Source organism: Balaenoptera ricei, chromosome 1 (genome assembly GCF_028023285.1).
Source record: "Balaenoptera ricei isolate mBalRic1 chromosome 1, mBalRic1.hap2, whole genome shotgun sequence".
In the NCBI taxonomy this organism is placed as follows: Eukaryota; Metazoa; Chordata; class Mammalia; order Artiodactyla; family Balaenopteridae; genus Balaenoptera; species Balaenoptera ricei.
The window spans coordinates 188414141-188439668 of NC_082639.1; the positions used below are offsets into that span (position 1 = coordinate 188414141).

At 41.2% G+C, this 25528-nt stretch overlaps 2 protein-coding genes across 4 annotated transcripts in view; both read right to left on the bottom strand.

Annotated features, from left to right (window-relative positions):
• The window catches only part of ASPM (assembly factor for spindle microtubules), a 62162-nt gene extending 49768 nt beyond the window's left edge, over positions 1-12394 (bottom strand). For both annotated transcript variants that reach the window (XM_059906003.1, XM_059905999.1), the window contains exons 1-3: positions 12098-12394; positions 4525-4668; positions 2881-4369 (exon numbers count right to left, since the gene is read on the bottom strand). In XM_059906003.1, coding sequence (XP_059761986.1) covers positions 2881-4369; positions 4525-4668; positions 12098-12394 — 1930 coding nt within the window. The remainder of the gene's footprint in view (positions 1-2880; positions 4370-4524; positions 4669-12097) is intronic.
• Positions 12395-22709: 10315 nt separating this feature from the next.
• ZBTB41 (zinc finger and BTB domain containing 41) overlaps positions 22710-25528 on the bottom strand; it is a 39163-nt gene continuing 36344 nt past the window's right edge. For both annotated transcript variants that reach the window (XM_059906018.1, XM_059906028.1), the window contains exon 11: positions 22710-24139. In XM_059906018.1, coding sequence (XP_059762001.1) covers positions 23484-24139 — 656 coding nt within the window. In that variant the 3' untranslated portion in view covers positions 22710-23483. The remainder of the gene's footprint in view (positions 24140-25528) is intronic.

Below are 25528 nucleotides of genomic sequence, written 5' to 3' on the forward strand. Positions count from 1 at the left end.
AGCAGGTACACGTGTCACGGGAGTGGGGATAGCAAAGGGCTGGTTCTGGACAAATTAAAGATGCTCATTAGGCAGTCACGTAGAAATATGAGATGTTGGATAAATGAGTCTACAGATTAGAGGTCCATCCCAAAGATATAAAATTGAGAGGCCTCCATGTATAGAGAGTACTGAAAGCTGTGAGATGGCCTGAGATCGTTAAGGGAGTGAGTGAAAGTATGAAAAAGGTTCAGTGACTAAGTCTTCGTGTACTCCAGGGTTGAGAGGCTGGAGAGACACAGAGGGCTCCACAGAGAAACCTGAGAAGCAGCCAGTGCCGCGGGAAAAGCACCAGGAGGAAGTGGGGATGGCAGGGTAAAGCATTTCGAGAAGAAAGAGACTCAAAGCATCAGTCTGCCTAATAGTTCAAGATGAAGACTGAGAAATAACCACTGGACTCAAAGTGTGGATGTATTAATGACCTTGACAGGAAAAGTTTTAGTAGAGTCGTCAAAATCTGGTTGAAGTGGTTTCAACAAATAGGAGAGGAATTGGAAACAGCTAACATAAGCAACCTTCAAAGTGATTTTTTTTTACCTTAGAAAGCACCTTTTAATTCAAGCATAATGTTTACCCAGGAAAGTATACAGAACTCAGTGAACTATCACAAAGTGAATACCTAGGTTCTTTCCAAGAGTTTTGCTTAAAAGAAAGCAGAAGAAAGGAGCAGGGCCTGAACGAGTAAGTGGTATCAGTAAAAAGTCTTTCTGTTTCTTTAGGAGTTGGAGGTAAGAATGGCACATTTGTGTGTTAATCAGAAATGACCCAGGAGGGAGTAAAACACTGGAGATGTGGGAGAGAGAAGGCAGCTGCTAAAGCAACGTCCGTGTAGAGGGTGTCCGGGCTTTTGGTGCCGGTAGAGCCCGGCCTCACTGGGCATGCAGACCTTTCAGGCTGTAACAGGAGGGAAGGGCGCAGCGGATGAAAACACAGCGGGGTGGTAGATGCTGCGGAAGTTCCCCTCAGTGAGGCAGGGAGCAGGTTGGCAGCGTGGGTGAGGAGCAGAGGACCAGCTCCAGAGCCTCCCGCCCAGGTGGTCCCCCAGCCCGACCACTCACCACCCGTGACCTTAGGCAAAGTACTCGGCCTCTGGATGCGTAGGTGTCCTCATCTTAAACATGGATTCATGACAACATCTACTCAGTATGATTGCTGTAGGTAGGTATGAGAGGAGGTAATAGCAAAGCACTTACAACTGGGGCCGCGGAGAATGCAGTCAGTAAATGTTCACTGCTGTCATCCATCCCGAGCGGAGGAAGGCGGTGCTCGAGAAAAAGGGAGGGATGAGATAGCCTGTAGCAAAGGGATCAAGTCAATAAGCCAGGAAGATAGAGCCAAGAAGAGCTACGGGCTCCACAGTGCTTAGTGGTCATGAATTTAAAGACCAACCAGCAAGGTTCAGGCACAGAGCAGGCAGAGTTGGACTCGGATTGGAATTTGCCAGACAAGTACAATGAATGTAAGAGAGGTGAACAAAGGGGTTATGAGGAACTGTGGAGTCCAAGCTGAATAAGTAAGGAAGTGAGGATATAATGAGGTGAGGGCTGGGGAAATGGGGCTGGATTAGTTGGGTTTCTAGAGAAAATGCTGAGATCATAGCGAGGGAGATGCCTTTAGGACAGTGTGGCCCAAGTAGGCTGGAACTAACAAGCCAGGATACTGGAAGGCTCTCCTACAAGGATCTTGAAATCATAAAGAATCATCGTAAAGTAGTAGTTTTGGAGAAGGTCTCGTGAGCCAAATGTAAAAAATCTCGAGTTATCTCTCACTGTAACAAGGAGAACTCTGGATGGGATAGTATGAAAAACGAACTTCAAGCTGTTTGTTGCTGTTTGCTTTCTTTTCGTTTGTTTTTAAGGAAGAAAGGAGAAGCAGTAGTCTGGAAGCAGATAAGAGACGGCGGGTGGTCCATTGTCCCACCGAGGTACTCAAGGTCAGAGGAGCAGGAGAGAAGACAGCCAGTGCTGGAGAGGGTTGCAGGAAAGCAGTGTTCTCGGGGGAGGGCCAGGCCCAGCGTGGGGACAGGTGCTAAGGAAGGGCAGTGAGACCACAGGGCACAGACCCTGTAAAGAGCTGCGGAGAAGGAGTGAAGATGGTTCCAGTTAGGCGGTGTGCAAAGAAAAATGAGATAAAATACAGGGGTGTGATATTTCCTAGGAGTCCTAGAGCTCTTTTAAATTACCTGTTAAATAACCTGTGTGTGGTTTGTTTCCCTGTGGGGACCTTGATGGGCATCTGAGGGAACTGGGGTTAAAAGGTCATGATGGGATTGGTCCTAACAGTTTTCAAGGCAGACAGTGGTAGTACGGCTGTGAGCACTAGGGAAGGAATGGTGAGGTTTTCCCCAGAGGAATGAGGAGCTCAGGTGCCCTGTCTTCATTCCTAAATAACGGCCGAGTAAAGGCTGAGCAGAATGATGCCCCCGGAGCACAGGGAGTGGAAAGGCCTCCTCTGCATCCCCCCAGGTGGTGTGATGGGGCCAGGCATCCACTGGGTCCTCCCATCAGGGCCTGGACCAAGGTGAGGCACGTAAAGTACTACACTTGAGGCGGGGGCCAAAAAACTCAGTCAAGTATTTTAATGCAATATTTTTTAAAAATCAAAATTAATGCAGAAAAATCATGATGAACAAAACGTTAAAAGTTTAAAAAAGAACGAGATCACAGTGACTGCAGAATTCAGCCCTGCACTACGTTTGCTCCATCTTCCACTAAGCAAATTGGTAAATGAAAAGTACAAGTAAATTCAAACATATCGATAGCAATTTACTAAACCAAAAGAAACAGAAAATATGCCCTGCACAGGTATACTTTCATTAAAGATTTTATTAACAAGACTCACCAGTTTTCTTCTTCAGCTTTAATTTCTCTTTGTTGCTAATACGTTTCAAGGTGGAGGTTATCACTTTTTTTGTGTTTTTAACAGTTGATGTTTTGGACTCCACAGGAGAATAATGGATCCTTTTGATTTCTTGTACTTCTGTGTATTCTGTAACTGTAACCTTCAAATTTGCATCTTCTGTGTTTCCCTCACTCTTTCTTTTACGAGCAACTAAAGCTACCTTTGAGGGAGGAGTTATCACATTTTTACAACCCTTTGGTCTACTCAGTATTAAATCTCTAGCTGGAAGAAAAGAATGAAAATCATCTTTCTCTTTGTGATCATCTGTTTCTTTTTCACACTCACCCACTACAACACTGAGACATCTTTTTGCCTTCGGTTTATTAGCCTCCGTTTGGTTTTCTCTGGCACAAGTGGGCTTTCTTTTAGTAACAGTGGCAGAAAGTATTGGGCGTCTCTTAAGAGGTTTATCGTGGCTGTGACCAGAAACATCCTGAACTGCAGAAAATTTAGGCTGTTTCTGTTTCTTAAAAGTATAATAATTTGACTTCAATTCTAAAGCTTTGGATTCTTCAAAAGTAGCTTTTGGAGATTTTGAACCCTGACATTCAGGAATACAGGGTAAAACTTCATTTCTTCTCCCCTCCTGAGAATGTTGTGAGGCCTGAGAATTTACATTTGATAATGGTGACAATTTACATGTTTGCTGAGATACACATATGTATGCCATATTATCTTTTAAAAATTGATTTGGGGATAGAATTGGATTAATTGACTCTGATTCTAGATCCTGATTTAGTCCATAATTATCATTTATGAAAGAATCTGGACTTAAAATTGTCCGATAAATTTCACATACACTTTTTGACTCCAAAATCACAGGCCTTGAATTACCTTTCACACACATATCTGGTGAAAGACACATCACTAACTCTCGTTCATTATTAGCTGCACGGCTATTATTCACAAAGGAATCTGGACTTAGAAAATTTCCTTGGCTTTGTGTGATGTTCAACGTTGAAGAATAGTTTGGGGTAAGGATAAGTTTACTGTTCTCTTCAATTTGGTCATTATTTATGGAGTCCAAGGGAGTTTCACTTATGACTGTCTCATTAAAATGAAAATCTTTTACAACGTTGGCACCTTCTACTTTTAATAGTTCCCCATTTTCAGATGTAGGAAGGGATGTGTAGGTAGTAGATCGACGGACAGAAACTGGCAAGCAGGTCTCCCCATGGCACTCTTGGAAAGTGGGACTGATAGGTGATATGGGTATTTTATTTTCTTCAAGGATTAAAGAATTGTTTTCTGTTGGGGAACAGCTTTCGTTCGTAGCCAGATTCTCACGTGCTTGTAGTGGGCTCCTAACTCTGTCAAATTTTGAGGAAACGTTAAATGTTTTATTTACATTTTGAATATTTGAAATCTTCTGGTTATGACCTGAAGAGGCTGATACTTTCTTTTTATTAATGGTATCCCAAAGACTCCTCTGCAAAAATAAGCAAAACATACAGATTAAGTTGATAACTATTGAATAGTACCTTTAAGCAAAATTATGTATGCTACCTCAAGACTGTTAACAAAATAATTTTTACATATTATTATTTTCCTAGAGTAAATTACAGAATGATGAAAACTTAGTACCTTTTTCTTTTTCGGCTCTTCTGCATTTCCTAGTAATATAGCTTGGTGTTTCAGAACATCATTTACAAGAAATGTCACGATCTCTCTTACTCGGCCTCCTTTTAATGGTGTCCAGGTAATAGAAATAACAATTTTTTCTTTAGGCTATAATCAAAAGAATACATTTTAAATGACTATAACTGTAGTGATGTATAATAACCAAAATATATTATATGTAACTTAGAATACAGTAGACGATTACTAATTGTTACTCACCAACACTCTATACCCTAACAACATTTAGAAATCAAATATATTTTCCTACCCTATCTCGTTTCATTATAAGGAAAAAAGTTACTAGTAATAACAAGGTTCACAACAAAATAAAATTATAATAATCACTCAGTGGTTTTTAAAAATTTAATCACATATTTCCACTTCTTTAGAATATGTACAGAACTTCTATTTCAAATATAATGACCTTACATTAGAAAGACTTTTTCAAAAAGAAATGTAAAGATGATCAGCTAAATTCCTTGCTCTCCACTTCTCTAAAGTCCATATTATCATAATTGATATTTGCTAAATACTTACTTCGTTCCAAGCATAGTTTCAGGTATCTAACATAACTAGTCAAATTCTCACATCCCTAGGAAGCAGACACTGTGATGATGCACGTTTTACAGATGAAGTAATCAAGGTCCAGAAAGCTTTAAGTATTTTGCCAAAGTCATACTGCTAGTAATTAGAACCCAGGCATTCTGAGTCCAGAGTTTAAACCTTAACATCTACACCCTACAGCCTGGCAGGAATTTGCCAAATGCAAAACCCTCACATGACAAAACAAACTCTGTGTTTGTTGTTTTTCAGGGGGAAAAAAAGACAAGTTTTGTTTGTTTGTATGTATGTATGCATGTATTTAGACAAATTAAAATAGAAGTTTTACTGCAGAAGTTGTATTACGGTAATGCCAGAAGGGAGGAGAGATGGTAGACCAGCTACCAACATTAGGACCCACGATCACACAAACTGACAGACAAGAAATGGTAGAGCTGAACCGGTATCAGCCTCACAGAGAAGGTCAGACCTTTACAGCTTTTCCCCTGGACAGAAAAAGCAATTCTCCTGTCCTCTTCACAGTACCTGGGCTTCTTAGAACTCATACTCCTAGAGTTTAGTTATATAGGTGCCTGTTTTTAGTACCAAGCTTGCCTGACATATAATAAAAGTCCTTACTTTGATATCTGTCTTTTATTCCCTTCCCTATGCTTGGCCATGGGCCCAGTAGAAGCATACTCCAGTTTCACGATACTGAATGAATATCTTTGGCTCTTTCTTGTTGAGTTATGCTAAATCAGTTAAGTGACCAGCTACAGCAAAAACAACAAGAATAAAATCACAAGAAAAACTCTGGTGAAGGCTAGCCTCCCCCTTGTCTGGCCTTGCAGAATTCCTGAGCTTCTCAACAACTTAGTATCAATAATTAGGTGAGTGTCCGAGACTCACTTTCAGAGCTTTGAAGGCCTTAGTAGATGGATAAACTGGAAAAATCTCAGGCCCAGAGACCACACACACCATCTTCAACCCACCTGTTGTTACCCTTTGTCAGATCAGACTCACACAACTCTAATAAAAGGAAGGGGGATTACAAGCCAAGGTTAGGGTTGGAAGATCCCCCAAATTTAGAGCTTAAATGGGCTTTTGTCTCATTTCACTAAATTTCAACTCATCACTTTGTTAAATTAATGTTTAACAGCACATCTGTGGTAGGCTAGATTATTCTGGCTCCAGGCTAGGATGTTTCTGGTTGTGTGATGTGTGCTCCGCATATAGAAATCATTAGGTCAGTGAATGTTCTTTCTTTTTTTGTCATATACAGCCATACCTTGTTTTATTTTTCTTTATTTTGCTTCGTAGATATTGTATTTTTTTTTTTTTTTAACAAATTGAAGGTTTGTGGCAATCCCTCATTGAGCAAGTCTATTGGTGCCATTTTTCCCACAGCATTTGCTCACTTTGTGTCTCTGTAGCACATTTTGGTAATTCTTGCAATATTTCAAACTTTTTCATTATAATATGTGTTCTGGTGCTCTGTGATCTTTGATGTTGAGACACAGATGTAGAGAACAAACGTATGGACACCAAGGGGGAAAACTGCGGTGGGGTGGGGATGGTGGTGTGCTGAATTGGGCGATTGGGATTGACATATATACAGTGATGTGTGTAAAATTGATGACTGATTAAAAAAAAAAACAAAAAAGAAACAGCATCGCAGGCTACAGAGAAATTGTTCATGAAAGGAAGAGTCAATCAATGCAGCAAACTTCACTGTTGTCTTGTTTGAAGAAACTGCCACGGCGACCCCAGCCTTCAGCAGCCACCAGCCTCATCAGTCAGCAGCATCAACATCGAGGCAAACCCTCCATGAGCAAAAAGATTAGTTTGCTGAAGGCCCAGATTGTTAGCATCTTTCAGTAGTAGTCTTTTTAACTTAAGATATGTATATTGTCTTTTTAGACATGATGCTATTGCACACTTAATAGATTACAGTATAGTGTAAACATAGCTTTTATATGCACTGGGAAACCAAAACATTCATGTGACTCGCTTTACTGTGATTTTCACTCTATTGCAGGGGTCTGAAACTGAACCCACAATATCTCCAAGGTCTGCCTGTACAACTTACTTAATGGGCATATCTATCAAATTTTGTTCTTACTGAGATTCAAATGAAATTATCTGTTTAGGATAAATTCAAGAGTGTGAACTCTTACTATTTGCTTCTCAATTTATATATAGAAAATTTGAAAAGGGGGTGTCCCTTCTAAAGAGTTACTGTTACTTAACAAATAGTTATTGAGTGCCTAATGGCATACATAGTGCCTGACACAGGATGGCCATACATTAAATATTTAAGTGACAAAATTATTGAATGAATGAAAAGCAGACATGGTCTCTGGCCTCATGGACACTATATTCTTCTCAATAAAAGAAATTACAAAATCTAAGTGAAAAGATAAATACAAAAATACAAGTCCCCAATACTGTTATCAATGAAACAAAAAAAAAAGGTTTGAGAGAGCCATAGTGAAGGGACCTATAATCTCTAACTGGGTGATCAGAGAGTATAATATTAATATTTAAGCTAAGACAAAGGATAAGAATGAGCTGGACAGACAGAGCTAAGGGAGGAGCAATTCAGCAGAACGTGCCAGCATGTACACAGCCCTGAAATAAGAAACTGCTTAGTGTAGCCCTAGAAACAGACTGAGGACCAGTGCGGCTTAACGTTAGTGGGAAGGCAAATGACCTGCGATACATGAGGTTGGAGAGAGAAGCAGAGGACTATCGTATATATGTAATCTCTTTAACAGATTTGAACATCATAAACAGCATCACTTAGGTGTACATTTTGTGGCTGCAGAGGTTTTGTTTTGTTTTGCTTGTCTGCCTATTTTCTTTAAGGCATACCAAAATGAAGTGCTAGTCTTTTTATCCTTAGTTGAAAGGTTAGTCAGCTAACCCAGGAGGAGAGCACATTGGGAGGGAGATGGTCAGAGTGCTCACCCCCTTTTCCTTTTCCATGCCTCCTCCTCCTCCATCCACCTGCCCAAGAGGAAGCCCTTTGGTAATCTGTAACAATCCATAGACTGAGACAGTGAGAGCGAGTCAGTTCTGAAAAATATGTCAAGGGATTTATAACTGATACATGCTTTTTGGACTGCAGTGATAGTCTAGCTACAAAACTTCACCTTTTATGGAGACAAATACCCTCAGAGGTGTAAAAACTGAGATAAAACATAAAGCATTTTACTTTTTCCCTTTTGGAAATCTTTATTTGGTCTCCCCCGCCCCCCAACTCCACCCTTTAAAAAAATTTCTTAGGTAACTCAAACAAATGAGGGAACAGATCTGTCATACTACTTTCTTTTAAATATGCCTCTATTACCTTCAGTAATGCCATTCTTGGATATGCATCACTGTTAATTTTTTGAACAGAAGCATTGCCATGTGTCTGAGGTAAGAATCTTACTATTTTATCTAGATTCTGAAAGACAGCAGAAAGTCAGAATTACAATAAAAAAAGTGGACTGCATCTCCCTCCTTTGGGAGAAGATTTAAAAAATGTTGACAATCAATAAACAAGATGATCTCTCATAATTCCATCTAGTCCTAAGAGTCTGTGGTCTTTGTTTACAAACTTTTTATTAGTGACAAATCAGAAAACGGTAGTTGCAGCCAGTGACAACTGAAGCTGCCTTGTTATTAAATGGATCTGGCCCGCCCCCTTGTGGCCGTAAGTGCAATGACCATAACTGTCTGAGAAGCCTGGCTGTGAAGGAGGAGGAGGGAAGAGCCAGGTTTGGGGCTGCCTTGCCAGTCTCCCAGTCACATCAAAGTAGCATCAAACTCATTGCACAATAGACGGGTGGCTTATTTTCTTGAAGAAATGCGAGCGGCCTCATGTTAGCCTCTACTCGTTTGCAGAGCAAAAGCTCCTATTTCCAGAACTGGCACCAATGAGTCAGTTAAACCATCCAGTTGAGTTGTTCATAACCCTGGTTACAGAGATCACTTGAGGGGTTTGTAAAAAGTAAAAATGCCACGACGCTCCTCTATGTCCTCCCCAGGAGTGATGTTGAAGCGAGGTCCTGGTACCAGTGGTTTTTTTAAAGCTCACCACTAAGGTAACGTGCAATCAGGATGGAAACACCACGTAGCTAAATCCCATTCAGTAGGATGGCTGGTGATTTTAATTGAATGTCATTATGAAGACCTAGACCCAAATGACAAACCCCCTACATTACAGCAGTCCTATGCAGATTCTAACACACCAGTATTATTGAAGTTTTAAAAAGAATGACTAGGAGATTAAAAGAAACCCAAAAGATCATTTTAAAAAGTTTTCCTGGGGCTTCCCTGGTGGCGCAGTGGTTGAGAATCTGCCCGCCAATGCAGGGTACACGGGTTCGAGCCCTGGTCTGGGAGGATCCCACATGCCGCGGAGCAACTGGGCCCGTGAGCCACAATTACTGAGCCTGCGCGCCTGGAGCCTGTGCTCCGCAACAAGAGAGGCCGCGATAGTGAGAGGCCCGCGCACCGCGATGAAGAGTGGCCCCCACTCGCCGCAACTAGAGAAAGACCTCGCACAGAAACGAAGACCCAACACAGCCAAAAATAAATAAATAAATAAATAAATTTATAAAAAAAGTCTTCCTTGGATAGGCCCCAATAAATCTGCTCTACAAAAATATCCCAAATGACAGTCTCCTGGTCTTCGTTCCGCTTCAGGCCTAGATATATTGTATGGTAGACTTATTTTTATACTAATTGTGAATTTCTGTCATTCTTTGGCAAGTATAACACTTTACCCAGTGGTTCTTGAGATGCCATCTGCATACATAAGACCTTGTTTAAAATGGAGTTTTCTGTATTTACCCCCAGAAAGTCACATGAGTAAGTGTGGAGTGGTGAGTAGAAATCTCCCTCATTTAACAAGCAATCCGGACAAATCTGATGCAAGTGGTTGCAGGCACCTCAGAGAAGTGCTGCTTAGTCAGACCGTGACATGCTAATTCACTGGAGGTGTGGGGTGTGCTTTAGATGAGGGATGTTCTAATATTTATTTCCCACTACAGTGCTTCTCAAAATGTGGTCCCTGGACCTGTAGCAGAGGCATCACCCGGGAACTTCTTAGAAATGCAAGTTCTAGTCCTACTCTACACATATGGAATCAGAAAGTCTGAGGGTGGGGACCCAAAAGTATTTTAACCAGCCCTCCAGGTGATTCTGATGTCCAGTCTCCTCAAACCATCCCATCCTCCTTGATAGCTGTTTCATGTAACTTCTTCTTGTTCTTAGAATTTTTCCTTCAACCTCCTAACATATGTCTTTAGGAAGGAACCATGTCTCATGTCTATACATCAATATAAGGGAAAGTGCATGGGATTTAAAATTATAAAACCTAGATGGGAATTCCAGCTCTGTCAACTGCTAAGAATAAAACCATGCATAAATATTTCCACCCTCTGAGCATATTTCCTCATGAAAAATCAGGAAGAGAACATTTATTCAGGACAGAGTCCAGACTTTTGCTTGACGCTTTCTCTCATTTGAGCACCATGCACAGGTGCAGTTGGCATTACTTTCAACTAAGAGATGAGAAAATAGAGACACAGAAGACTCAGAAGAGTGAACTGAGCTGCCTACCCTGACCCGCTGCACACAAACCCTTTGATAGTGTTGCCTTATCTGCAAATGTGGATAAGGACTCCATGAGTGTGATGTAAGGATTAAATAAGGCAACAGAGTTTAAGAGAATTTGTAAAAGGTAAACATTATGTTTGTATGTATTATCTTAGTGGTTTGGTGGGTTGAGTGGAATCAGCACACCCAGACCTGAAGCTGAGGGAGATCAACAGCTAATAAAAGACAAGTTTTGTTTTAAAGCAGAAACCATAAAACATCATAAACGGATGGTTTAAAAGATAAGAACAGTTAACTTTTACAGTATAAAAAGTGTAATTCTAAAAAAACAAAACCCAAAAACTTTAGTTCCACAAAACAAAAAAGAACAAGTAGAAGTATTATGTAGATAGAAAAAAGTATATATCTTTTCACGAAAAGAAAAGCAAACATTTATAAACTAGAGAGAACGGGCAGGTTCTTAAGTGTAGCTGAACCACTGCTTATGCACAAGTCAACAGACCTCAGATTAAAGCCTCTTCTCACTGCCTTAGGAAGCGGTTATTTACATAAGGAGTGAGACTCCCTCAGCTATTTTTTTTTTTCTTTTCACCCTTTCAGAGATTCTAATCAATGGAAAGACCACAGAAATCAGAAAAAGAAAGTAAATTCTCTAGATTTTGGTGACAGGAATGGGAGCATTACTCTGGCCAATGCAATGAAGAAAAGCTACCCAGGAAGTTCTTGAAACAACAGTCATAAAATTAAATTTGAATCACCGGTAAAACTACACTACAGCAAACAAACAAACAAAAGATTAAAATAATAAAGTGTTCATACTTGTTGAAAACAACACTGAGGAAGTGTTTTTGGTTTTGTTGCTATAGACGTTTGGCCAAAACAAAGTTCACCGGAATAGTAGTTACCCTGACTCTGTGGAATCAGTTTCCCTATGGAAACTAAAGTGGATATTTAATATGACTGATGGAAAGCAATTAAAAAACCCTGCTCTAACCAAAGTACTCCTGGCAGTTTTAAATACAGACAGATGGGTGGCTGGATAGATGTATGGATAGAGACAGATGAAAGATATGAATATTAATTTTAAAAGTGCCATCCATTACTCTAGAACCGCAAGTCTTCTCGAGGCCTGAAGTCTATGAAAAACGCTTCTCTGCAACAGAAAGCTAGGAAAGGGCTTCTAAGGATGCTCCGCGCAGGCGCGTGGACGCGCTGTCACCGCCCGAGTCCCCGCCGACCCAGCTGCTCTGCCCCGGGGACCAGGGCTCACCCAGCGTTAGAGGGAAGGACCTGGCTTTATCTCCAGGCCTCAGGTCCGCTGCTGCTCGTTCCGAGGCCCCTCCCGGAGCGCGGCGGGGAGACCGCGGAAGGCCCACTCCCCTCCTACCTGCAGCACGAAGGCGCTCGGCCAGACGGTGAAGCCGCACTCGGCGGCCGGGCCACGAGACAGCTTCACGGCGGCCACCTCCTCGTTGGGGTTGTCCAGGGCCAGGGGCAGCGTCCGCGAGGCTCCCAGGCGCACGTCCCCGAAGCAGAGGAAGGGCGACCTGCAGAAGTGGCTGAGGGACAGGACCGGCGGGGAGGCCGCCTCCTCCTCGGCCCGGGGGCCCCGCGGCCCCGCCCGCGGCCTCGGTTCCGGGGGGCTCCGCTCCCAGCTGTCGCGCCCCCGACGCCTGGTCGCCATGGCGGCCTCTGGGACCAACGGGCTGCTCCGAGCCGCCCCTGCAGGAACGCCCACCGTGTCCTCTTGGGAAGCTGCGTGGAACCGAAGCGAATTCGCCCCCTTTCTCGTGCGATCGCCGGGACCCGGGAAAGAAGCTGGGCACACAGACTCGCAAACTGGAAACAGGAGCAAACAGCGCAGGTTCTTTGCTCTGTTTAAACTTCCCGCCTCCACCAATGGGCGCGTCCGGCCCCACCCACCTCCGCGCAGGGCCAATCACCGGGCAGCAGCCCCGGCCAATGAGAAGACGGCGCCTTATTTAAACGTGTCGACGGCAGCGCGGCGCTCTGCGCGCGGAGGCGACAGTGGCGTCGGGGTCTCGGCGGCCCCTGAGGCCCGGGGCTCAGACTCGGAATTCGCCTTTCGGTTTTGTGAACAGGTTGCTTGAAAGAAAGAGAGTCACAGCACTTCCACCGTAAATGCAGCAGTCATTGCGGTGCTGGGACAGTCATTTCCCTCCCCCAGTGTACCCGGCCAGGGTCACAACCCTGAGCTCCCCTCAGAGGCTTCCTGGGCCCAAATGGGAGAAAATGAGGAAAATTAAATGTATAGTTAGTGTGAACGTGCTGATGTCAGTGCCTGACCCCAGCAGGGGCTCCGTGATACTGGGAGCAAAACTAGGTAAACAAGCAAAACCCGAGATTCCCAGAAATTCATAAGCGATCGTCTTGACGGGCATTGCCCTTGACAAATAACTTCTCGGTTTTCATTTTAATTGTAGACATCTGATAATAATGGTTATCGCTAACATGTTACTCTTTGCCAGGGATTGTTTTAAGCCCTGGACATATTTATCTCAACCTTCACTTCAACCCTGTGAGGGAGGTGCCATTATTCGTGCTTCACAGATGAGCGAGGCCGGTGTCCAGCCAGCCAGGAAGTGGCAAAGCCAGGAAAGGGACACAGGCAGCTCGGCTGGTCTTGCTCTCACCCCTGCACCTACTGCTTCTAAAGACAGGAGGAGACTTTAAAAAATAACGTGTGGATGTGTGTACGCGTGCACGAAGTATATCAAAAGAAAACTCCCTGGGTGGAAAACCAAAATGAGGAAGGTGGGATCTGAAATTATATTCACTGACACCCATTTTGACCTGATGTTGAACCCTGTTATCTTAACGATATTTAATCAAAAGTGTTCACGGAGGTTTCTTAAAATCCTAATTTAGGATTCCACTACTCCATAATTTTTTAGCAAAACGGTAATGTGAACGACAATAACCTTCATATACACTTAATTTATATTTATTATTTCCTACTGTGAATGTTGTTCATCAAATTAACATTACAAATATAAGCCCTTAAGCTTAAGTCACTGACATGTTTGTTTCAACGCTTTTTAACATGATAGTAACACATCTTGTTTATCTATGCTCTCCCCTCGCAGTCTCTCTTCATAAAGCAATGCCCTTGACGCACAGTTTTAGAAAATCCAGGATAAACTGCACGGGATATTTTTCATTTGCCCTCCACTTCCACCCTCCACCCTTGTCCAGCCTGCTCTTTGCTGTGGGATGCTGGCCTGTGTTCTGTATTTGCTACATCCATAGGTTTTTTTACTCTGTAGCTTCTGTTTTACTCAAAGAGGGAGGTAAGGGTACTTCCCCCATTCCCCCCCCCCTTGGGCTGACTCCATCTCAACATTAAAATCACAAGTAGCTGGAGAGGTGCCCTCTCCTCATGGGTCTCTGGGGATCTGGGTGTGGGGACACCATGGTGTTACTAGTCCCAGGATATGGCACTATTGCTTGTTTCCCTCCATCCCCGTCACATCTTTGCAAATAGTCCCTTTATTAAACTTCCTTGAATTCCACTAAATTGGAGAGGGCCAGCAATTTCCTTAGTGTCCCTGGCTGATGCAATAGTGGCCTTAGGAAATTGCCTCTTAAGATAGAATTCTGAATTGAGTTGCTCATATTTGGGGAGCACAGGGATAAACTCCTGCTAGCGAGAAACACATCATGATAATCCAAGGGATGCGGTAGCATCCTGAGTCCTCAAATTATCTATCTGTGGTGGCAGCATGAGATGAAGTGTATACGAAGGGCAATTTATTCAAAGATCAGGTGGCCGGGGCACACAGTGGCTATGCCAACACTTTATAAATGATTATAAAGCGTAGAGTGTCACCTGGTTTCACCTGACCACCCAGGAGAGCATACGTAGGGAAAAAGAAAATGAAACTCTGTGAACATCCAAGGGTACCACTAAGAACATATCTTGAGGGCTTCCCTGGTGGCGCAGTGGTTGAGAATCTGCCTGCTAATGCAGGGGACACGGGTTCGGGCCCTGGCCTGGGAAGATCCCACATGCCGCGGAGCAGCTGGGCCGGTGAGCCACAACTACTGAGCCTGCGTGTCTGGAGCCTGTGCTCCGCAACGGGAGGGGCCGCGATAGTGAGAGGCCCGCGCACCGCGATGAAGAGCGGTCCCCGCACCGCGATGAAGAGTGGCCCCCGCTTGCCGCAACTAGAGAAAGCCCTCGCACGAACCGAAGACCCAACACAGCCAAAAATAAATAAATAAATAAATAAAGTAGCTATAAAATTAAAAAAAAAAAAGAACATATCTTGAGAACAAGAATGTGTGGACGGAAGGCCTGAAGAAGCCCCTCACTTCCTGTGGCCTCAGGGAACACATGGCCAAGGACTAATCCCGAGGCTGCTGGTAAATGTGGCAGCACTGATTAAATGCTCGACCCTACCAGCCCTCCTAGCTAAGGGGAGGGAGGGGGACCCTGGGAAGGAGTATGGTATTTGGGCAAAAGTTTAAAGGCTGAGAGCTTGTAATTCTCCCTATTCCCACAAACCTCCCTCACCAGCAGAGGCAGCCCCTCCACGGTTCCGTTATATTGATGACATTTTCTAATTAAATCTGAAGAGCAAGAAACAGCTGTCAGGAACTGGGAGGGTCTGAGACTTACCCCACTGAAGTTTTACTGGAACACAGAGACACCCATTCCTTTACATGTTATCTACGACTGCTTTCACACTACAAAGGCGGAGTCGAATAGTTCCAGGAGAAATCATATTGCCTGCAAAGTCTGTACTACTTAGTATCTGGCCCTTTACAAAGAAGTTTGCTGACCGGGGATCTAATCCAAGGAACCAAACAACTGGATGTGACAAGCAACATTCCATTATCAAGTCAAAGTGGTGAACACCAGCCCAGGGCTGAGCAGGCCCCAAGTTCACAAGCTGCACAGACGACTCGGGTCCTGTAATATCTCCTCCTCCTACACTGCCTCTCTCAGTCTATACCTCGGGGAAATTGGGGATGTCCTTGACCATTTCATAAAGGAAGAAAAAGCCTGGTTTATGGATGGATGTGTATGGTAGGCCAGATGTGAGCAGAGCTAAACTATAGCCTCCCCTCAGGGTAGATGAGAACACTCAGTGAGCAGAATTTTGGATGGTGCATCTAATCCACTTCAAAAGGGAGAAGGCACGTCTCTGCTCTCTGCTGACTCAAGGGCACAGTCAACAGGTTGGGCAGCGGGTCAAGGGTGTGGAAAAAGCAAAATGAAAACTTGGTGACAAGTAAGTCTGGGGAGGAGAGGTATGTAAAAGGGCATCTCAAGATAGGGACGGGGGAATTCCCTGGTGGCGCAATGGTTAGGAATCCGCCTGCCAATGCAGGGGACATGGGTTTGAGCCCTAGTCAGGGAAGATCCCACATGCTGCGGAGCAACTAAGTCCGTGCGCCACAACTGCTGAGCCTGCGCTCTGGAGTCCGCATGCCACAGCTACCGAAGCCTGCGCACCTAGAGCCCGTGCTCCGCAACAAGCCACCGCGATGAGAAGCCCGTGCACCGCAACAAAGAGCAGCCCCCGCTCGCCACAACCAGAGAAAGCCCGCGCGCAGCAACAAAGACCCAACACAGCCAAAAATAAATCAATTACTTAAAAAGAAAAATAGGGGCAGGAAGTTAAGAAATTTGTGTCCCTAGTAAATGCCATCAGAGAATATCCAAGGCAAAGGAAGAGCTCAAAAATCAGGCAAACAAGACAACCTGTCCTGCTTAGATGTCAGAACCTCTTTCCTCAGAGACCCCATTCTTACTTGGTGAACCCATGTATACACTGGCCATGGCTGGAGATATGGGGGCTACGAAAGTCCCTCTTTCCAAGGCTGATCAGATGTCCCACCGCTGAGAGCCTGACCTGCGAACAGAGGCCAAGCAGAACCCCCAGTGTGACTCCACTCCCCAGGGACCAACCAGTTACCTGTGGCATGTGGGTTACATTAAACCCTTTCTATCACAGAAGAGGTGGTATTTTCCTCTCTGGAGTAGATGCATTTTCTGAGTATAGATTGCTGTACCTGCCCCCACCATCCATGCATGGACGTACAGAATGCTTTCTCTAGAACCAATGAATCTGTGGAGGTTTTCAAAGTGTGTCTAAAAATTCTTGGTCACTTCTCCCTTCAAGAGGGGAATCTTAATTTGTGTCCCTTGAGTGGTGTGGACTTAGGGACTCGCAGTGGCAGATGTGATGTGCTATCACTTCCTAGATTAGGTTATAAAAGACTGCAACTTAAATCCTGCCTGTGTTCTCTCTTTCATTTTTTCTTGGGGGCAGCAGCTGTGTATCTATCACCAGGCAGCCCTGTAGAGAGAGGCTGTGTGGGGAGGAACTCTGGCCAGAAGTGGGCTTGGAGGTGAAGCCTGCTCCAGGATGGTCTCTAGAGACAGCGGCTCCCATGAAGTTTGACTTCAACCCCAGGATGGCCTCTAGAGACTGCAGCTACCATGAAGTTTGACTTCAACCCCCGGGGGAGACCCTGAGCCAGAGCCACCCAGCTCAGCCAGTCGATTCCTGACCCACAAGACCTGTGAGGTAATGTCTGTTGTTTCAAGCCACTACATTTGGTCTAATGTGTTACACAGCAATAGAGAATTAGGTGTCCCACACAACACCGCCTCCAGTGGGAAGGCTTGGAATTCACTAGTCTTCTACCAGCTGCCTGCGGAGGCTCAGTTATGGTGCCAGATGCAGATGACAGCTGGCCAGGTCAGGTGTGTCCTGTCACTCAGCTCGTGCCTTAGACCAGCAGTGGTCCGTCCCGTGGCCAGAGTGTACAGTTCTGGGAATGAGGGGCAGTGGCGAGAGTGACCCCTCTCACTGTCACAGGGACCAGCCCATTCATGGGATTTTCTACAATTCAGACTCCTTGGGGAAAAACAGCACATGACTACTTCAAGCATAATAGTCCACTATTAATATTTAAACATATTAATTAGCCACTTAAAAGCCATTAAATAATGATTTATACATTTTAACATATAAAATATTTCAAAATGATATCTAGCTTATGAAAAATGAAAATTTTAATAACTGTGCCCCAAGACACTGGTTTTCTATGTGTTCATGATCTTTTTATTCAGTTTTTCAGGAGGCAGGCAGAGCACTGCATTGTCATGATGTGAAAATGTGTTCAATAAAACCTAGATATGCTTTGTTAGGACCAAAGAACTTTATTTTAAATATCAAAACAACACATAGAACTAGTTCAATATACAATACACTTCCTAGTCTTCACAGAGAACTGAATTTTTCTATAAAGACATTGGTACTCAGGATACACGAGACAGTCAAAATATCTATAAAACTCACAAGATACTTTACACACAGTTGACAAAATAATGAATCTTGATATTTTAGATTTTTCTTTGCAATTGTTTTTAAAAGAGTTCTAATGATTAAAAAGAAAACTTAGGATTGGAGACTGAAAACTAAGTTCAAAGGCATTTCCACTTTAGTGTACATCATAAATCCCGTAATCAGAACACTTCCTACACAACACGGAGCAGCCAAATGCCCACCTCTGTGCTCATTTTTTGGCAGCCGCACTCATCAGTTGTAATACAGTTTTGTCCACAGGGATAAGAGAAGTCCGATTGTTACAAGGAATAAAAATTTTGTAATTACAAAGCAGGAATACCAAGCAACAAGGCGAAGTAACAATGAGAAGTGTGCATGCTCTTCGTTCAAGAAATGTTTTAAAATCGCCAGCAGTAATGCAAGCACCGAAACTACTTCTTTACCTAAGAATTTGGAAAAAAGCAGAACAAAAGACGTATATCCATCTTTGTATAACCTCTAGTCTCTGAATATAATTCTTATTTTCTCTCTTTATAAATGGCTACAGAGGCTAAATTTAAATTGGGGATTTTTCAACAGTCACAGACTCAAGATCAATGCACAGCAAGTTGAAAGGTGAAGAGTAAACACAGTACAGACGCTCTCTCTACCAGACCTTTCCCTCATCCTCCACATGACCTAATGCTGTAACTTCTACCTTATTAAGGCCACTTCCAAAGAGGAAGCGCAGAAAACATGCCACTATTGCAGGAAAAAAGTACCTTGAAGTAGAAACAATTTTAGAGGAAATAAGGGAATGATCCCCCCTGTCAAAAACCACTATAGACTTTACTGAGAGGAATGTGCAAAAGAAAGGGGGGGACCTAAAAAGAATTGTCTATGGTTCCTAGAAATTATCAAAAAATTATTCTCACATTATCCATTATTCAATCTAATAGTAACATTTACCATAACACTATTAAAAGTTTTAGAAATGCTACTTTGTTTCTTATTAAAAAATACATTTCGAGTCATTTTAAATTTGGCACTGAATCTTAGAATAATCCAACATGACTTTAAAAGTCCTAATTTTTCCTGAGTTCATCAACTCGATTTGTCTGTTGGTTGGGATGTTGCTGCTTTTTATGAGACCCATCTCAAGCCATCACCTCTGGCTCAGTTTCAGGCAAACTGAAAAAAGAAGCTGCTCAGTGTAGAGCTGCGTGGTTTGGTAACTGATTATTAACAAGAAAAGGTGGGGGACGGGAGGAGGAGAGGCAGACACACTGCTCTTTTTACTTTACTTGTCAGATTCCTCTAATGAGCATCTAGAGACAGGCCCAGGAGTGGCTTCACAGTAACTAGAAAGGCCACAGTAGTAGAGATTAAAAAAAAAAAAAAATCACACTAGTACTTGGTGCCAATTTTCCTACAAAAACATAAAGCAACCTAAAAAAAACTGTTGCCTGACCAGCAGGCAACACACACATAAGACCCATAACAACAACAAAACAACCACAATCATTTATTAACCAAAACAGTCCGGCCAGCAGAGTCAACTCCAAGCAAGTATAGCGCACTGAAAAGGCACAAAGCATTCAATCCAGAGAAGACTGGGCATATATAAAAGGACACTGTCAAAGAGCTAGCTGATGCTTCACGTCTGACTTTCCACCAATGATACAGCAGAGTGATCTGCTAGGAGGAGAACGCAAACTTACACACACACACCAGTGAATGGTGTTGTTAATTCGTCTGCAATTACAGAGTGAAAAGCAATGAATGATATTTAAATACTTGTTAGCCCTTAACTAATAGCTTAGAGTCACTCCTCAAAGATGTTTTGACAATTTTAAGGTTGACAGAAAATTATTAATGTACCTACTTCATGATCTACCATCACTTTAAATTAAGTCACTTAATAAAGCACCAGTTTAAAACTCTATTTTTGCTACTCCTCTTCAACAGATGACTAAGTTACTTACTTAAAAGTATGCAAAGATCACTGCCTTCACAGTTGTTGGTGAAATCTTGCTGGCATGAAGAACAAACCCTAATCTTAAATAGCATTTTAGGCTGCAAAAAATAGGTGGGGTTTCTTACAAAAAAATCTTCAGCTTGTCTTAAAAAAAATTCTAAGGCAAAATTAATTAATAGTGTAGTGTAAAAAGTAAGCTTACTTTTAGCATTTAATAGTATCCACTTAAAAGATAACATTCAATTAATTAAACTGAGGAAAACTGAGTATTTTTATTTGTAACTGGTTTGTCAGTATGACTATTCCCAGAGTATTTTCTTCTGTTCTTATTTTTATACATATAAACACAAACACTTAATCTTAGTATTCAAACGATTTTTTTAAAAAATCCATAATCCTAGGACTTCAACTGTGCTTCTTTGGACAAATATTTATTCAAACAACAAAGAATTTAAATTCTTTTAAACTATTTTAATACCTACTAAAAATCTTTGGTGCATTTAAGTAAAAATGGATTAGGTTAACAAATTTCTACATTTGATAAATTATTCAATTTACATAATAAGTGCTAACTGCTATCAACTACAAAATTAATTTAAAACAATAAATTATACTCATAAAATAAAAAATTCTGCAGGAGGCTAAACTTAGTTGCAAGATTCAAAAGTTTAAGTATATAATTTACAGAATTAATGGGTTTTAGAGTTAATGGAGCATCTGTTCAAAATGCTCCAAATCACAACATGACAAAAGGTTAACTGAAAAGAGTAGGCCTCATTTCGTATTTTTTGTGCCAACTTCAAAAACTTATATACATTCAGTTTGCTCAAATCCATGAGGTTTTCACAATTGTAAAATTTCTTATATTCTAATTTGGAAATTAGAGGCAGCAGATTTGTTTGTCTGTTCACCCGCTGAGGTTATTTCTTCATAAGAATTATACTACCTACCTCCCAGACTGTTTTCAAGATTACATGAGAAAACGCAGTGCCCGGCACCTTGTAAGCATTCATTAATGCTCCATTTCTTTCCCTATTGGTAGCTCTGCCACTTATTAATGATGTAGGCTTAAACTCAGATTCTTCATCTCTCTAACACGGGAATACAGTATGTCATTTCTATTTCAGAGCTGGTTATGAGGTTTAAATGAGATAACTGTGAAAGCATTGTATAAAACAGTAAACTACTATTCAAGTTTGTTATCTACAATAATAACTAAATATAATTATGTTTCACTTTATATAAGAGATGTATTCCAGAAAAGTTCTATACTGTAAACCAATTCCTACAATCAAATCATATATTTAAAGCATTAGGAGATTATTATTAAAAGAACCCTAAAGTCAATACCTTCAAAAAGCAAGGTATGCTTTTGAATGTGAAAATGCAACACCGCAACACCCTCTTTTTCTGCTACCAAACATATAATATACCACACAAATACACATATATACCATTTGCCTTTCTATAAGTCCAAACTTTTCTACATTGGTTTATATGCAAGGCAGGGTACATTTTTAGATATGATATCTTTTCATCATACTAAGTTTTTTAGTTAAGTCTTATACGTCTTTATGATAAAAATCATAAAGATATGTATTTTTTTAAAGTCATTTTGAAAGACAGAATAATAGTACCTCATATAGTCAAGTTCTATCATGTAAGTACTCCAGACATAACATTTCCACACAAAAGTAAGAATGCTTTATAAAGAATTAATACATAACTAGTATCTATCGGTCCTAGGATGATTATAACCAAACTTTGATAAATGAGGCAAAACTCAGGTTGGTTTTATTACTTATATGAGCTGCTTTGGTTAACTGCCCTAATTCTCAACTTTTTTTGTCTTTTGTTTTATTTCCATTAGTGTGGTGAGTATTCCTGTAAAGTACCTTCATTTCTTAAGTGCTTCAGCAAACAAATTTCCACATTATTAAGTGGTTAAATTTTATTCACTAAAACTTCATTATTTTATTTGTGATTTTTTTCACAAGGGCTGGGCCAGACTTTACACAAAAAAAGTGCTTAAAGCAATTAGGAGTGTAAACAAAACTGAAATAGAAAACTCTTAAAATTGCTATTTTCCAGTAGTTTACATACAAATGACATGCTAATAATAAATCAACCCTGCCTATTCTCTAACCCTTTAAGCAGCTCTACTAGGAAACATCCTAGTTTAAGTTTAAACTGACTTGAAAATATGGAAAGTGCACATCTTTAAAGGTATTTTACAATTCTGACTGACTTTTTCCTCATTTAATTTTAATCAGTGAGGTTTTGCTCTAACTGCTATTTCCTTTTATCAAGTCCTCAACTTTTGTCTCATACAAAAATAAAAATCAAGGATAATTACAGACATTAGGCTATGTGTAAAGCAAAAATAAAGATCTAGATTACATGTAAATCTGTATACAAATAATGGTTCCCTTTAATTAAAAAACATTAAGTTCAATTAGACACCAATTTTATGTTTGTTTGTCACCTTTTCTAACAATCATATATGAAATCTGTAGGTTCGATTTCCCAGAGTTTCAGTTAGCAAAGGTAAATGAGACCAAAAGTAGCTTGTTAATTAAATTTTCATTAATTAGTTATAACTGCCCTTCCCATAGTAAGACGAAGATATATGTTGTGATATATTATTGTTTCTGAAATAAATGGCAAAATACAAAAGGTGAACTTACCTTGAAAAATATCTAGTTAAAACTGTCATATTTTGCTTTTAACACATTTTTAACTTGTGTAATTTAATGCCTAGACCTGTATTTGCATTTCTTATTCATAATAGTTGAAGCACAGGTAAAAACCAATCATTTGGGTAATTATTTCAATTCTACATTTCCTTTAATGAGCTAATCCTGCATTAGTTAGCTTTCTGGCTTTGAGTTTGTCAAAAGACCAAAGGATAGTGATAAACTGAAATTATGGCCAGATGAAAAAAGAACACAGAACTATCCAAGACTTTCTTATAAATTCAAATTCCTGATTTCAGTTTTTAAAAACCTGGAAGAAATAATAATGAAACCTTAGTTAGGATAAGGAACAGTTGCAATTATCAGTACTATATACTCTTGTATTCTTTCTTAAAAGCTACATCATCCTTAACACTTGTTTGGAAGATGGGGAAGGGAGAAACGAGGAATGAGACTAAAGAAGAATAAAAATTTCCACTGATGACTAAAAACAAATACCCTCATAATGTTAACAGCTAATAGTTTTGAAAAGTTAGAGAAACCATTAAAAATTAGCACTAGTCTTTAAAAAAATCACAAAAATGTCCATTTCAAATATTATACCTCAAAATATGTCCAAATATTCATATGTTCAGTAAACAGAGATACATATTTTTCTTGATTTGAAACGGTTCTGAGGACTTGAGAAACCAGAGAAAATGAAAAAATAGCAGCCCCACTAAGTTAAAAGCTGTCAGCTCTAGGCTACCATTAACGCGTAACCACGGAAAAAGTCTGTGGAATGTTTAGGTTTACTCATGAATGATGCTCACTATTAGAAATACTTTGTACAGCAGTGGCATTATCGAGGCCCAATAACGTTCCAAGGTAAGACTGTTCTCTAGGATCTAGCATTTGTTCAGGTCGGACTGGATGAACTATATTTGCAGGCTGAGGAGTAAGAGTGTATTTCTCCAGAAAAGCTAAGTCGGCTGCTCGTGGGTAATCAGTGGATGGCGGCTGTGGCGACAGGATCTCGTGAGAAGGTGGAGGGAGAGTGGTGGTGTGACGCACCAGGTCGCTCTGAGCGTCAGGCATCTGGACTGGAAGCAGCGTTACGGGGACACACACTTCAGCAGACACACTCTGCAACATAGTCTTGGTGTCCGACGGGTAAACTTTGGGCTGGTCCATATACTGTTTTGTTTCTGTTTGAAAGATTTTATCATCGGATGAGTACTCTACTGGCAAGGATACAAGCTTCTCCTCAGAAGCACTGAGAGGATCGTCAGGTGACTTGATGCCATGAACGTGGTCAATGTGGTATTTCAGCTTGTCTTTCCGCTTAAATGTTGCATTACAGTGCTGACAGTTGAAAGGCCGGGCATCAGAATGAATGACCAAGTGTTTTGTTAAAGTTTTCTTAATTCTAAAAGATTGATTGCAAATTTGACACTTGTATGGTTTTTCACCTGTATGAACACAAATGAAATTAACTGTAAAACGCAGTCACTTGGTAAGACAATGATTTTAATTAAGTAGCAAATTTTCCATGGGAATACTTACAAGAACTTAATAAAAGCTTAATACATGCTATCACAAAGTGGAGACGGTATAGTAACTGGTAAAGAGAATGAGCTCAAACATCCAAAAGATCTTAGTTTGAATTCTAGCTACACCATTTACCAGGCAAACCTGGAGCAAGCTCCCCAACTTCTAAGCATAGTCTCCTCACCTGTTATATGGAATAATATCAGTACCTACCTCACAGACTTGGTGAAAGGACTGAATGAGAAAATGAAATAATAGTGCTTAGCATTACACTGGCACGTGGTAAGTACTTGATAAACCTAGGCTGTTGTCATTATTGCTTGCTTGCTATTATTCCCACTATAGCCACTAAAAGAGTTGTAAACTAGAGCATTTGATTTCCTCCCACCCAAGAAGGATAAAAGCTAAAACAGCAACTCAATTAACCGGGTTCTTTGGATCAGAATGAGAAGTAGTAACACCAATGTCTAGCCTGACATTAGAATAAGGAGAGTTGATGAGGATCAAGAATAAGGAAGCTTGGCCAGTTTTCAATTCTTCCGGAGTCAGGTTCTCACACGGCAGTTTTTGGTTTTTGTTTTTTTCACATGAAACATAAACTCCTACAGTAGCCAGGGTGGTTGGCTAATCCCCGAAAGGTATGATTTTGTTACCTTACATGGTGAAAGGGTCTCTGCAGATATGATTAAGGTTAAAGATCCTGAAGTGGGGAGATTAACCAGGTAGGCCCAATCTAATCACGTGGGTCTTTAAAAGCAGTGATAACTGAAGATGAAAAGGTCAGAGAGCTGTGACAAGAGAACTCAATCCCGAACTGCTGGTTCTGAAAATGGAAGAAGGAGGCTAGGACCCACGGAATGTGGCAGCCTCTAAAAGCTGAGAAAGCCCTCAGCTTACAACCAGTTAAAAAACTAGAACCTGGGCCCTGGTCCTGCAACTCAAAGAATCGATTCTACCAATAACCCAAATGAGCAGGAAACAGATTCTCCTCTAGAGCCTCCAGAAAGAAATGGAGCCCTACCAACACCGAGGTTTTAGCTTGGGTTACACTTCTCACCTACAGATTTGTTACATCATAAACTTGTATTGTAAGCCATTTGCAAGAGAGAGGTACATAAGACAAAGCGAGCAGTCTAACATACATATAATTGGAGTCCCGAAAGAAAATAGAGTATAGGTCAAAAACAGTATTTGAAAGAAAAACTGACTGAGAATCTTCCTAAATAAAAGACAAGTCATAGAGGCAATAAGTTCTACCCATCTTACAAAATACAAAAAGAAAGAAAAAAAAAAAAAAAAACAAGCCCAAA